Genomic DNA, 14018 nt, shown 5'->3' with positions numbered 1-14018 from the left:
CTTCAAAAGGAGAAGAAAGAGAGAAAGGTAACAGAAAGAATATTCAAAGAAATAGTGGCTGGAAACTTCCCAAATTTAACAGAAAACAGGAAAATACACATCCAAGATGCTAAATAAATTCCAATCAGGATAAATCCAAATATACCCATACTGCACAATGTTATAATCAAAACTACTGAATGCCAAAGAGCAAGAGAGAATTCTGAAAGCCACAAGAGAGAAGCAACATGTCACATAAAAGGGAGCCTCAATAAGATTAAATGTCAATTTCTCATCAGAAACTACGAAGCCAAGAAAACAGTAGGATGACATATGATATTTGATAAATAAAATATTGTATGCTGCTACCGTTCATTCAAATTGATGCTGTGAAATATTCCACTGTGTGAATATAATCACAGTTTATTCATCTATTTTCATGTTATTTCCATGGTTTTTGGGTATTGTGAACAGAACAGCTATGAGCACTCTTGTACATACCTCTTTTTGTATAGGTGCAAGAGTTTCTCTTGGTTACATACATAGGAATGGAATTGCTGAGTTGTAATGAGGATTTTCAACTTTAGGAGATAATACAAAACTGATTTCCAAAACAATTGTACCAATTTACACTCCCAACAGCAATATATGAAACTTTTTAGAACCATAGTCTCTTCAATACAAGGTACTAAAAAACTTTGTAAGTTTTGTGGTCTTGACCTAGATTTCCTTGATTGCTCATGATGTTGACTATCTCTTCATATTCTTACTGAATATATGTATTTTCTATTCTGAGAAACTCTTTGCTGGCTGTGTGCATTGTAAATATCTTCTCCCAGTTTGTAACTTCTTTTAATTTTCTTTATCTTTTAATAAACAAAAGTTCATAATATCAATATAGATTTTTTAATCAGTCTTTTATCAGTGTTTTTGTGTCTGGTTTAATAAATATTTGTTTACCCCAAGGTCTAAAGGATATTTATATTTTCTACTAATAGTTTTAAGGTTTTGGTGTTGACTTTTAAGTCAATCCTTCTAAAGTTGACTTTTCTACATTCTGTAAGACAGAGATCAAAATTCATCTTTTTCCATACAGATAACCATTTTTTCCCACTTCTTTTTCCTACAGACCTTACATGCTACCTCTGCCATAAACCAGAATTCTATTCACAGAATGGGTTTGTTTCTGGGTCTTCTATTCTCATTGGTTGTTCTTTATCTATTAAATTTTTAAATTCATTATGCTTGCACTGGAAAAGATTTGGATGTTCTTTAAATTAATTTGCCTTGAAAATAGTTGAGTTCTCTCAAATTTCTGGACCAAGCTTTTTTTATTCGTGTTGTTTTGTTTTTAAGATTTGGAAAATTTTCTTCATTCTTTGCTTACTGCTAAACCTTCAATTTTGGATTTGTTAATATTTGCCTATAATAATTTTTCCTAGCTTTTATCTTAACTCTTATAATGGTCACCCTCCTCTTTTTACTTCCTTTCTGAATGGTTGTTAGTACATGAAGAAGTAGAACACAGAAATGAGACTGTCTTCTGCTTTGAAAGTGTCTTTTTTTACAGAGCACTTAGAGATGCCAAGGCTGGGCCCAGGGGAAAGAGATGGGTTGCTCAGGACTGCATCTAGGCTCCACATTTTAAAGAAAAGATATTAAAAGCATCTTAAAGATTTTACTCTCGATTCTCTAGTGCAAACTTCTTGATCTATGAAGCCTTGTTCAGGAATAACATTTGCAAATTTGACTGGAATATAATTCTATTCTTAAGAACTGGATCTTACTAACAGAGCACTTGAAAGATCATGTTAAGAAAGAAACTCCAACAGAGTTTCAGAGCAGACCAGAGTCATTCCTGCAGCCTGATGGAAGAAGCTGTCAGTAAAGCAAGCCAAGAAATGACTCTTTTAATAAATGATAAAGACTGGGACTGTATAACGTGGCAAAAACTGGAGTGGCCAATGACTGTTACTAAATATACAAATATAAAAATGTTTTTGCATGTGGGAAAGCAAATGAATGTCAACCATCTAGAAATTTGAAAAAGGGATGGTATTCAGGAAAAAAACATAATCAAAGCAAACTGGAGTCTATGGTCAACAGTAACACTGTAATATACCTCCATTAAATGTAACAAAGGCAATATGCCAATGCTAAATGTATATGAGAGGGGGATATAGGGGAGTAATATGGGATTCTTGGTAGTGGTGTTATTTGCTGTCCTTAGTAGTATATTGTATTGTATGACATGTTATTTTTCTTTTTATCATTTTTTCTTATTGCTAAAAAAAAAAAAAAAAAATTTCTTATAGTAATCAGTATGTTCAAGTGCTGATTGTGGTGATAAATGTACAAGTTTATGATGATACCATGAACAACTGATTGTACACTGTGGATAAATGTATGGTATGTGAATATAACTCTATAAAATTGTAGGAAAATATATATATAGGAGTAAAAGTGTTGGAGAAAACATGGTGAGAGGGATGATGCCTCACCAATACAGACTAACTACAATGTGTAAACTCAGAATTGAATCTTAGAACATAGCCTACCGTGGACGCAATAATTGTAATGGTCCCTAGATTGTAGGCTCTTACAGCAGTTAACTCTATCCCTGAATTGTAAGGCCTATCTCTAAACTTTGAGATGCTGATCCCTTAGCATATAACTTGATTGGTCTCTGGAACAATGCATACCTCTGAGACACCTGAAACTCAGAGCTAGAGCTCGGCAGATACGAATGTCAGTATTAGTGCATACAGCCACTGTCAAAAAAAAAAAAAAAAAGCTGAAAAAGAGCCCAGACTTCAATTAGTGATATGAATGAAGCAGGTCTGGTTAAGACTAGGGCAAGCCAGGCCAAAGGGTAAAGGTTGAAACTGATTGTGTTTTAAAACTTCAACTTTCATATGAGACCAAGGGAAGAGATATCTATTTGGTACAGGATCTAAATTTTCTAAACGGTACAACTCTACAGTCGATTTGTTCAAACACCACAATTGCATGGAACTTTGAATAGGAAGTGAGACACGGTAGGTTAGTATAGGCTGGAGTGAAATAGTGACACATCCTAGAGTAATTTGGGCAGATAATAAAAAACATATTTACAGCCTCCCCCTCCCCAGCCCCGAGGATCTGGGGGAAGGTGCGGATGTGTTGGACATCCTCACCTGGACTGGTGTTGATGTTGTCACAAACATTGGGACTGGCGGTTTGATGTGCTGAGCCCTCGAGCAAGGGACTTGCCCTTATGAAGCTCATTACCACAAAGGAGAGTCTAAAGTTGTATGTAATGGTGCCTAAGAGTCTCCCCCTGAGTACCTCTTTGTTGCTCAGATGTGGCCCTCTCTCTCTCTCACTGAGCCATCTCGATAGGTGAACTCGCTGCCTTCCCCCCTACATGGGACCTGACTCCCAGGGGTGTAAATCTCCCTGGCAACGCAGAGTATGACTCCCGGGGATGAATGTGGACCCGGCATCGTGGGACTGAGAGTATCTTCTTGACCAAAAGGGGGATGCAAAATGAGTCAAAATAGTTTCAGTGGCTGAGAGATTCCAAATGGAGTCGAGAGGTCACTCTGGTGGACATTCTTATGAACTATATAGATAACACCTCTTAGGCTTTAATGTATTGGAATAGCTAGAAGTAAATACCTGAAACTACCAAACTCCAACCCAGCAGTCTGGACTCCTGAAGACAATTATATAATAATGTAGATTACAAGGGGTGACAGTGTGATTGTGAAGACCTTGTGGATCACGCCCCCTTTATCTAGTGTATGGATGAGTAGAAAAATGGGGATTAAAAACTAAAGGACAAATGGGGTGGGATGGGGGGATGATTTGGGTGTTTTTTCACTTTTATTTTCTATTCTTGTTCTGGTTCTTTCTGATATAAGGAAAATGTTCAGAGATAGATCGTGGTGATGAACGCATAACTATGTTATCATACTGTGGACAGTGGATTGTATATCATGGATGATTGTATGGTATGTGAATGTATTTCAATAAAACTGAATTTAATAAAAAAAAAAAAAAAAAAAAAAGAAATGACTCTTTTAGCAAAAAGAGACTTCCAGCAGATATTTGTTTATCTTAGTCACCTACAGAAGTCCAGGACTTTCATTTCCATATTTCTATGGCCAGCCCCTAATATGACTCATTCCAATTTCTTATCTTCCTCCCAAACCTTTCCCTAGGCCAGGAACTTCATCTGTGAGCATTTTATATCCTCAACCTCTTCTCTGAATGCTCCTGTGACTACTCCTTGCCTCAACTAAAACTTGGTCATCCCCTGATATTATCCCTTCCCTTGAAGTACTCTCAAAGGGAGCCTGTTTCATCTCTCGTATCCCATGTAGCTCAGGGACCAGGGGGAAGAATGCTTCTTCTCTGCTTCTCTTTTATGGCTTTAAAATACTTTTTTTCCTCCATCCTCTTTCAAAAACTCCAGATCTTTTGAAGTTCTTGTCATTAGCTCTATGACCTGCTATATCGCCTTGTTGCTTTCATCCTCAAACCTTCTAGTCATATCACTAATTCACTACTATTTTAACTCATAGCTCACTCATCCTCTCCAACCCCACTTGTGCAATCACTCTGGGGACTTTGACAACCAAAAGGAAGCCCGAGGCAACCCTAGGCTGTCACTCTAGCCACTTGTTCCTCCACCCACCTCAGCCACTCTCTCCCCTGTTCACAGCCTGTATCTTGTCATCATTGCTAACTATACCACCTCCAAAAATTAAAAGTCAGATATCATACTTTCTAATCACAATCTTCTATCCTCCCAGTTCACTTAAGGTACAAACCCTGTTTCAACAATGCTTCACCCTTACTAAGGCCACCAACCCACTGACCAGACCACATTTTTCCACTCATTATCCTCCCCCTATATAGGTTTACTTCCATCTGTGGCCACTTAGTTGCTAGGATCTCTCATGATATTCTGCCCTTGCAAACCCTGAGCCTTGGATCTGTTTGTCCTATTATATACAACTAGCAAAGCCCCAATCTCAGTTGACCCCAACTATCTGCCTTCTGCCTGCCTACACCCAAGCTACATGTTATTATAGAAAAATACCACCCAACTGAACGAGATAGTCTAATTTGGCAATCACAAATATGTTTTATTTGGCTTACAGAATGTTTGACAACACTTAAAACTAAAGAATTTCACAAATAAAAAATAAGTACTTCCAGATTTTCTTGGAAAATCATAAGATCTAACAACTATGGACAGCTATACCCACATGGCAGCAATCGCCTACCAGTTGAATAATAGATGTTCCTCTTACAGTAATAAAAACAATAGCAAGTAACACAAGGGTATATATGTCAGACACTGTTTTAAGAGCTTTTTAATCTATTAACTAATTTAACTCTCAAAACAACCCTATGAGGTAGGTACTATTATCCTCTTTTACAGAGAAAACTGAGGCACTAAGTGGTGAAAAAAAACTGCCCAAGTTCACACCATATTCAAGCCTAGGCAGCCCGACTCCAGAGTCCATGCTCTTGACTCTAGCAGACTTGCCTTTCTGTTTGTTTGCCACAGAGAATACCAGGTGACTCATTTGCACCAGTAGCCTTGCCCTGATAATCGGTAAGTGTTTGCACCACCAACTTACATCCATGGTTACATCTTCAACTGGGCACCCAACACTGTTCCACAACCCTACCACATATTCTTAGTAAGTCTCATTTTCCAGAACTATTTCATACTTTTCTTTTCTGTGCAAACTTCCCACACCTTCTACTCTGATCCTCCCTCTGAGCTGATAAAATCCTGCCCTCACACTTCCTGAGAAAAGGGAAGGTATCAGAATAGAAGACCTTCATTTTCTCATCACCAAATCAACCAACCTATCTAACCCAATACTCGGCTTCTTTGCCATTTCTCCCATTATACTGAAAGAAAAATTCTTGTTCCAATCAAAAGACAAATCCTTCTCCATGTGCCTTTGATGCCCTCTCCTCTGTTTCAGACTTCACTCCTTCAATCTTCCCCTCTCTTTGCTGCTATTTCCACTGCCACACCTAAATTTACTCCTCAACCCTCACCTCCACTTAACATCTAGCAGGCTTCTAAATTTAATATGACCACAATGGAACTCTATCTGTAGACACACACACACTATCTCTACACACACACACATGCGTGCACACACACACACAACCACACCACACCTCCTGCAGGAAGAAACATCAGCACCACATTTTAATACCCAGTCTTCTCTATCTTGGTTAATGGCAACATTAGCCACCCAGCTGCTCAACTCAAAAACTTAGGAGTCATCCTTGACCCTTCCTTTTGTCTCATCTTCCACTTTTAACACATCAGTATGTCATATCAGTTCTAGCTCCAAATCTATCCACTTCTCTCCATCTTCCCCACCACCAACCTTGTTCCATATTTTCTCACCTGGTTTACTTCAATAGCCTCCTAAGTGGCCCCCCAGTTCCCACTTGTCTATTTGTCTCACAATCAGAAATATGGGGGTTTTTTAAGCATAAAACAGATCATGTCCCTCCCCTGCTTAACACTCTTCATGGCTTCCCACTGTTCTTTAAATAAAATCCAACTCTTAGAGACCCTACCTGATTTGACTGCTGTCTAACTCTCCAATCTAATCCCATATTATAATCCCCTTGCTCACAAGTCTCACCAGGCTTCCTTCTTGTGCCTCAAAAATATCAAGCCTTTTTCTGCTGGCTTTTTTCCACCATGTTCTTTTCCTAATTCTTCAAATGGCTGGCTCATTCTCAACCTTCAGATCTCAACTCAGAGATCATTTCCACAGAAAGATCTTCCCCAACTACCCTAAATAAAGTCACTTCCCCTAATTATCTTCTCATCTTTCTTATTTCCCTATTAGCACTTATCACTAGCTGTCATTTCTTCTGCATTTCTTTAGTTCTTTTAGTAGGTAGTTGAGAAACATTTGTCAAGCTAATTCATGTCTGCAGAGTTTAAATTCTCTCATCACTCCTGGTATTAAGGTTCTGAATAGCATCTGTTTCATCTAAATGACTGGGTAGCCCCACAGTAATGTCACTTCCATTCTTCCCTTCTTCAATTCATACCCAAATTTCTCCAGCTGATTTCACCCTTAATATTTGAAAGGTCCTAGAAATTAGGCCATCCTGTCCTCTTTCTGGACTAGGATTTCTTCAGAGGTCCAATAACAATTTCACACCACTATTATTTTCTAGGGGGGTACTCTTGACATCATGCCTCAGGCAGCTCTAGGGTTCAACCTGAAATAACTTTAGGTTTAGGTTTCATCTGGAATCCTGAAACCTGTAAATTCCATCATCTTCATACCTACATCATCCTTGGTCATCACCCAAAATCTGAGCCCCTTCCAGGTATGTCTATCCCATACAGTCATCTCTCCCCACATCTCTTGTAACAACCTCACAATATTGTCCCTGTGGAGAGAGAAATGACACATGTTCTTTGATGTGACCAGCTGTTTACAAAAAAAAAAAAAAAAAAAATTCCAAACTACATGTACATTATCATGTGCTATTGCTGATCAGTTTCAAACACAGGAAAGCAATTTCCTTGGTCACTGTGAATCCCTCCTCCCCAAAGAGGGTAAAACACCAAATAAATGTTAAATTATTAGTCAAGGTAGTCAAAACAAAATAAAAGATTATACTACTCCTATAAAAAAAAAAATCTCCCTAATATCTCTCAAAAAGTTTCTTCTCTGGATAGGGAGAAGAAAGAGAGGTCACAGTATATTTAAGTTTGAATATAAAAGTTAACAAAATGTTTGTATATAGCCAATAATTTTAGTTTTCTCCAATAACATTAAAATATCTCTCATTATCTAGGTTTTACCTTACCCAGCAAGGCCTGCACACAGAAAGTTTATATCAGAAAGCAGATGGACTCTGTTTCCCTGCCTATGAAAATCTTATTTACAGTGTCGTATATTTTACACAGTGACCTCATATCTGGAACCCATTCCCTTCCCCATCTGCAAAGAACAACTGTTCTCATATAGGGGGGAGACTCTGGCTGCAGAGTCTCATGATGTCACAGGCCAGGAGGAATCACTTATAAGCTACTTGGAATGAGAGCTGTTATATTGATCAGATTTTTTTTTTTCTGTCAGCAAAGAGTTGCTTCAAGAGTAAAAATTAAAATGGGGGAGCAAAAGCTAATACCATTGCAGAGTATTTCCCACATCCTAGCTCTGCAAATTCTGTAACAAAAATTATAAGCTCTTTTTATTTCAAATTATAACTATTGAGGTTCCCCCAACTCACTCTTCTTAAAAAGGTAATATCCTGATTGTTCATCCAATCAGTAAATAAATATAAATTTATCAAGCATCAGCCAAATTCCAGGCACTGTACTAACCTATAGGAATAAGACTGATGCTGTGAACGGTCTATTTAGAAAACACAAATGCCAAGCAATGGTAATAGGTTTATACTGAAGTGTCAACAAAAAAGTCAGCTTCAGGAAAGAGGTGATGACCAACTCTTCTTGGAGAATTAAGGTCAGGCTTCCTTCTCAAAGGAGGTAACATTTAGGCAAGGACTTAAAGGGCAAACACGATTACATCAAGCCGGTGGGAGAAAGCATTCCAACCACCAGGAACAGCATGTACAAAGTCACAGAGGTATCAAAGAGAACAGTATTTAGAAGAAAAGGCCTGACATTAGAGGTGGATGGAGTAGAGTGTTCCTGGAGGACAGCGGCAGAACATGAGAATGGAGAGGCACGATGGGTTCTCAAACATGAAACAAGATGAGGGCCAAACTATGACAGAGGGGGAAGAGGCGAGTGGAGAGACTTGTAGACAAAACAGAGTTCAGTATGTGTTCTCAACGGAGAATAGCAAATGAATGGATAAATGAATGGTCAAATGTCTAAAGGCAGTTTCGACTCTCCTTAGAGAGATCTTGTCAAAGAAATCCAGGGAAAGATTAAAAAAATTTTAAAAGCCATTAGTATCCCTAGAGTCAGAAAGATCAATTCAAGTGTTAAAAGCAGCTTTTCCATTCGAGAGTCTAGATCAAGCAAATGTGAATATGACCACAGTAAATACAGAAAGATGATGTTAACTGGCTGGATCTTCAGCAAAAACACAAATATAAGAACTGGGCTTTCAGAATAAGAGAAAAATGGAACACGGTCAACTTTTTCAAGTAAGCCAAGTTACACATGGCAATATTTCTACACAATTCCAAGAATTACAAAACAGACTTAATTCAAAGAATATGGGGCCCTCCCTCCTCTCCAGCCTCGTTACCTACTACTACCTGCCTCAGATTTCATGTCCAGAGACCTAAGCTGCCTCACTTCATATTGTTTCACAAGTTCATGTTTTTCTTAGTGCTGCTGCCTCTCCAGACCTCCTGCCCAAACACATATCACTGATTTACTAGGCCCAAATGCATCGTCCTTCAATATTCACTGCAGGGTCACCTCCTATTGTAGGAAGGCTCTCCAAAACCTCAGTCCATATGGTTTCCCCATCCCCAACATCTCCTATATACCCCAGCCACACTTTTGTCAGAGCTGACCATTTTATACCCAAGTCATCTGTTCACATGACTGTCTCCCCCAATGACCTCTGAGCTCTGAATTGCAGAAAGGTAGTCTTCTCTGCTTTCATCTCGAGAGTACCAGGTGGTATGCTGATAACCATAACTGTGACTGGCTCATGGGAGATGCTCAATAAACATTTGCTGAGTCAAACTACTGAACTTGTTTGTGAGAGAGATATTTTATAAACTATGAAGGACTCAACAAATACTAGCTGCTTTTTGTTATCCATTATTCTCCGTCATTCAGCATCCACCTGCTCCAGGCAAATTGAACTAGTCAATGTCCCAATATCCAAACTCCATTTCCCACTTTTGTCCTAGGAGCTCACACTGATTCTTCCATTTGTAAAGCTCTCTCTCTTATCTCCACTTATTCAAACTGTACCAATCCATGGCCTGGCTCGAAATAGCTCTTCCAAGAAAGCAATCCTAGACAATCTCAAGGATTGAGACGGTCTTTACCTCTCTTGTGGCACTTATCACCTCTACTATGCACAGGAGGCCTAAGAAGTTGTAAGCCCTATGCCTGTTATGTCATCACCTCTCTCAAAGCACATAAGTATAGGACAATAAACGTTACTTTAGTGAATGATAACTTCTGATTCCACATATACAAAAGGTAGCCTTCTAATGTGTTTTAAGCACCTGGATCAGGGTTCCTCTCTTCAAGCCTTCTGAAACATCCTCCTTGGACATGTAGGTTTCAAACACACTCTTTTTCTTCCCTCGCATGGACTTGTTCTTTGACTTTTTGTCACTTGGTGAAGCACCAACACCATGTGGGCCAACCACAGAGCATACACCTAGAAACATGAGGCAGCAATCAACTCTTTGCCCAAACATCGCTGTATTTTTAAAACTGGAGATATTCCTTTTCTTATTTATTCACCAACAAGAGAATAAAACTCCCTAATGATTTAAACAGTCACAAAAAGGATGTATGGGTAAGAAAACATGAATAAAATGTATACAGATGAAACTTAAGTTTCAAATCAGCTCCACAATACATGCAGAACATAATGTGAATAAAATGGGTTCAGTATGCTTTGCTGTTTATAGACACAAACTTTTCAAAATAGGAATCACTAAAGACTGTCACTTTTCTGGAGGAAATTAAACAGCTGTATTCAATAAAGTAAGACAACTAGAAACCACACCAATTTCAAAAATAAATAACACTGGAGAATATTTAACAGGACATCAAAAGAATTATAGCCACCCTCAGTTCTAAGACCCACCCTCCACCTCCATACCCATCCCACTTGTATTTTAGGCTTCCAATTGCTAGAGCAGACTCCATTTTCCTTTTGCTACCTCTGGGAGTCCCCAGGGGCTGGAGGTTCAGCCTGTAGTCAGGATGACTCATTACTGATTCCAAGGATTGCCTCTTCTCTCCAGATCTGGGGAGTCTCCACTACTCAGCGCAGAGTCCTTCCTGCTTGAGCAGATCAGTAGTCACTAGATGAAATCAAAGAGAGATTGGTGACTGAAGAGCAGTTAACCTGCAGCCTCCTCTGTCCTCTCGGAAATTTAGTTCTTGGATGGTAAAGGCAACATGGTGCTCCTCCTGGGTCCTGGCATCATGTTTTCCTGGGCAGTTAGTCAAGCACACCATCCACCCTGAGCTTCTTTTCAAGGCCTTCCCCCTCACAGGTCTCACTAGCTTGCTGATTTGGGCATCTTAAACTTAAAATCTCCATAAATGGGACAATGAGGTAGAACTTAAAAAATTCTGAAATTCTATTCAACATACGAAATGCACAAAAGCAGGGAGAATTATGGTTTTCCAAAACGGCATAAAGTTCTATAATCAATACGCTGCAGTGGAAGAGGTAGTGAAGAGATATGGCATTTACCAAGTTTCACCTTGGACAAATGATTTACCTCTACGAATCCAAGTAAGTCAATACCTGAAAAATTTATCAACGTAATCTAATTCATTGCCACAAGACGGTGCACAAAACTATGCAGGGAACTCCAGATGGCTCACTACTTTCAAAACTAGCAATACATTGTATTTAGATGACAATTCTCTTACTCTTACCTGCAGCCAACTCAAACCATTATCTGACCAGAAGCTCAAGCAGTTGCTTCTAAGGAATACAAGAGCAGCCGACTGGATCAGGAGACTGGAATGTGGGTCCTGCAGCTGGCCCCCCGGCTTTCCACCTGGATACTGAACATGTCATCACAGCTTCTACTTTCTAGTGTCTGCTGGCCACCAGCCCATAACTCAAGCCTATACTTGCAGATTTCCAAAATCCTGGTGGTCAGCTTGCTTTCCCATAAAATGGATCAAGATGTCATTCTGAACACCAGCTTCCATTTTCTCTAAATTTCCCACACACATCTTTCACCAAAATGATGTAATTTTTCTTTAAATTTAAGTTAATATGAACTCAGAGAAAAGAGACGCAACACAGACAAAGGGGAACGAGCCACTTCGTGATCTAGAAAAGAATCAGATATAAAGCCAAACAAATTGCAAGGAAGGAGAGAATGAGATTGTCTTACGTAAACAACAAGGTAGTGGGGAAAAGGCACAGAGGAGTTCAGATTGTCCAATGGCTTTAATCCAGAAATACAGTCATTCACTTATTAATTCAACAAACAATTCTATAAGACACTGTAGTGGGTACAATGAGGGATACAAAAGTTAATTAAACAGCTAAAAATCATATTCAAATAGCAATAGAAGTTGGGATGTGATAAACATTATGGTTTTTTTTAGTATGGATTAATGTGCATACAATGGGAGGGAAAGAGTATCTCCAGGTCAGAAAATCTGAGAAAGCCTCAGGAAAGAGTTTAATGAAGAAAGGTAGAACTGACAATGTGGGAAATGCACATTGCTGGCAAAAGGAAATAGAAGTGAACACACAAACAGAAAAACACAGGCACATTCTTGCAACATTAATTCCATTTGGATAAACTCCAGCCTACATGAAGGGAAAAAGTGGCAAGTAAGACAAAGAAAACAAAGTTGGAAGGCTTAGAAAACCAGTCATTTTTCAAAGGCAGTAGGGAGTTTCTGAAGCATGAATGAGCAGAAGAAAAAAACAACATATCAGAATTTGTGTTTCAGGAAAAATTAACCTGACAAAAGATTCAGAGTAGTCTGGGGAATGGCAGCAGTTGCACCTTGGGAGAGAACCAGACAGACCCGGTGAAGGGAAAGGAAGGCCTGAACTAGAGATAAACAGGCAGAAACTGAAAAGAGGGGACCCTTAACACACTATTACAGAGGAAAACCGGGTACCACCTGACAACCAGGTAGATATGGAGGAGACTATGGAGGTGGCAATGGCTTCAAATAGTAAGCTAGGAGACTGAGAAGATGAGGACTTCTGCTCGGGGTATTGTATGCATCTACATAGAGTAATCCACCAAATACTTGGAAACTGGAGCATAATTCAGAGAGAGATCAATTAGCCACGTATCTGCATAAAGACAGTAACCCAAAATTTTCTAGTGAGTAAGATTGCCAAGCAAAAGTATGCTGATATAGATGAAAGGCCTAGGCAAATTCCAGGTTTGGGCAACTTTCAGGAAATGGAAAGAGTAAGAAGAAGGAAATAGAATAAAGAAACTAAAAAGTATGTGGGAGAAGAACCAATAAAGTCAGGTGTTAAGAAAATAAGGGAGAAAAGAGCTTCAAAGGAGGAGGTGGTTCATGGTCCAGATTTGCTCCCGTTGCTGAGTAAATACCTCTCCCAAATAACGGCAGCCTTAGGTGTGGCAACGAGGAGGGGTGACAAGCTAACAGTGAGAGAAAGATGATCCAAAACAAAAGACAGAATCCAAAATGGGGTATTACGCATCAAGTCCCGAAGCAAGCAAGAGTTCAAAATTAAGGGGAGTTACTGAAGTGAGAAGGAGCAGAGACTTCTCAACTCAAAGGTCCCTAAGTCTGCTACATCTGTACCTTTCCTTCACAGCAGATATCACAGTTTGTGTGATTTACCCTTAACCAGTCTCAAGAGGTAAAGGGATGTTTGGTTGGGTTCCTCACTGTAACCCCAATGGCTCCCACAGTACTTAGCATAAAATAGGTAGGTGCTCAATAACCACTCCTTAAATGAATGGATGAGTTTGTTTTCATGAACAATGAGAACACCAAGCAGAGCAGGGTCATTCAGGGAAACCAAATAAAAACAAGTCAGCCAAGAATGTGAAAAGAACACAAGACCCAGGAAATAAAATTGGCAAGAATAAACTAGACAGCTGGACAGGGAGTAAAAGCTTGCCTCGGGGTACCAAAGCACTGGGAGGAGATGGAAAGATTCTGAGTATGCAAGACTGCTAAGCAGAAAATGAACGAACAAGCAGCCTTCTCTTGCCAGCAACAGAGTTGAGAAGGCCCATTAACCCTGAAGAAACACTAGGCACTCCAACCCTGACACTGAGAGCACAATTTCTAACCCTCGATGGCTTACAGGATGAGGGCCACTGGTATACTG

At 39.3% G+C, this 14018-nt stretch overlaps 1 protein-coding gene across 6 annotated transcripts in view; it reads right to left on the bottom strand.

Moving 5' to 3' along the window:
* DIS3L2 (DIS3 like 3'-5' exoribonuclease 2) overlaps nucleotides 1–14018 on the bottom strand; it is a 483331-nt gene that overhangs the window by 373594 nt on the left and 95719 nt on the right. For all 6 annotated transcript variants that reach the window (XM_037848473.1, XM_037848472.1, XM_037848477.1 and 3 more), the window contains exons 2-3: nucleotides 10873–11016; nucleotides 10204–10361 (exon numbers count right to left, since the gene is read on the bottom strand). In XM_037848473.1, coding sequence (XP_037704401.1) covers nucleotides 10204–10361; nucleotides 10873–10924 — 210 coding nt within the window. In that variant the 5' untranslated portion in view covers nucleotides 10925–11016. The remainder of the gene's footprint in view (nucleotides 1–10203; nucleotides 10362–10872; nucleotides 11017–14018) is intronic.

Source organism: Choloepus didactylus, chromosome 9, assembly GCF_015220235.1.
Source record: "Choloepus didactylus isolate mChoDid1 chromosome 9, mChoDid1.pri, whole genome shotgun sequence".
Taxonomy (NCBI): Eukaryota; Metazoa; Chordata; class Mammalia; order Pilosa; family Megalonychidae; genus Choloepus; species Choloepus didactylus.
The sequence above is the reverse complement of the archived record's forward strand: the minus strand, read 5'-3'. Positions and strand labels throughout refer to the sequence as shown.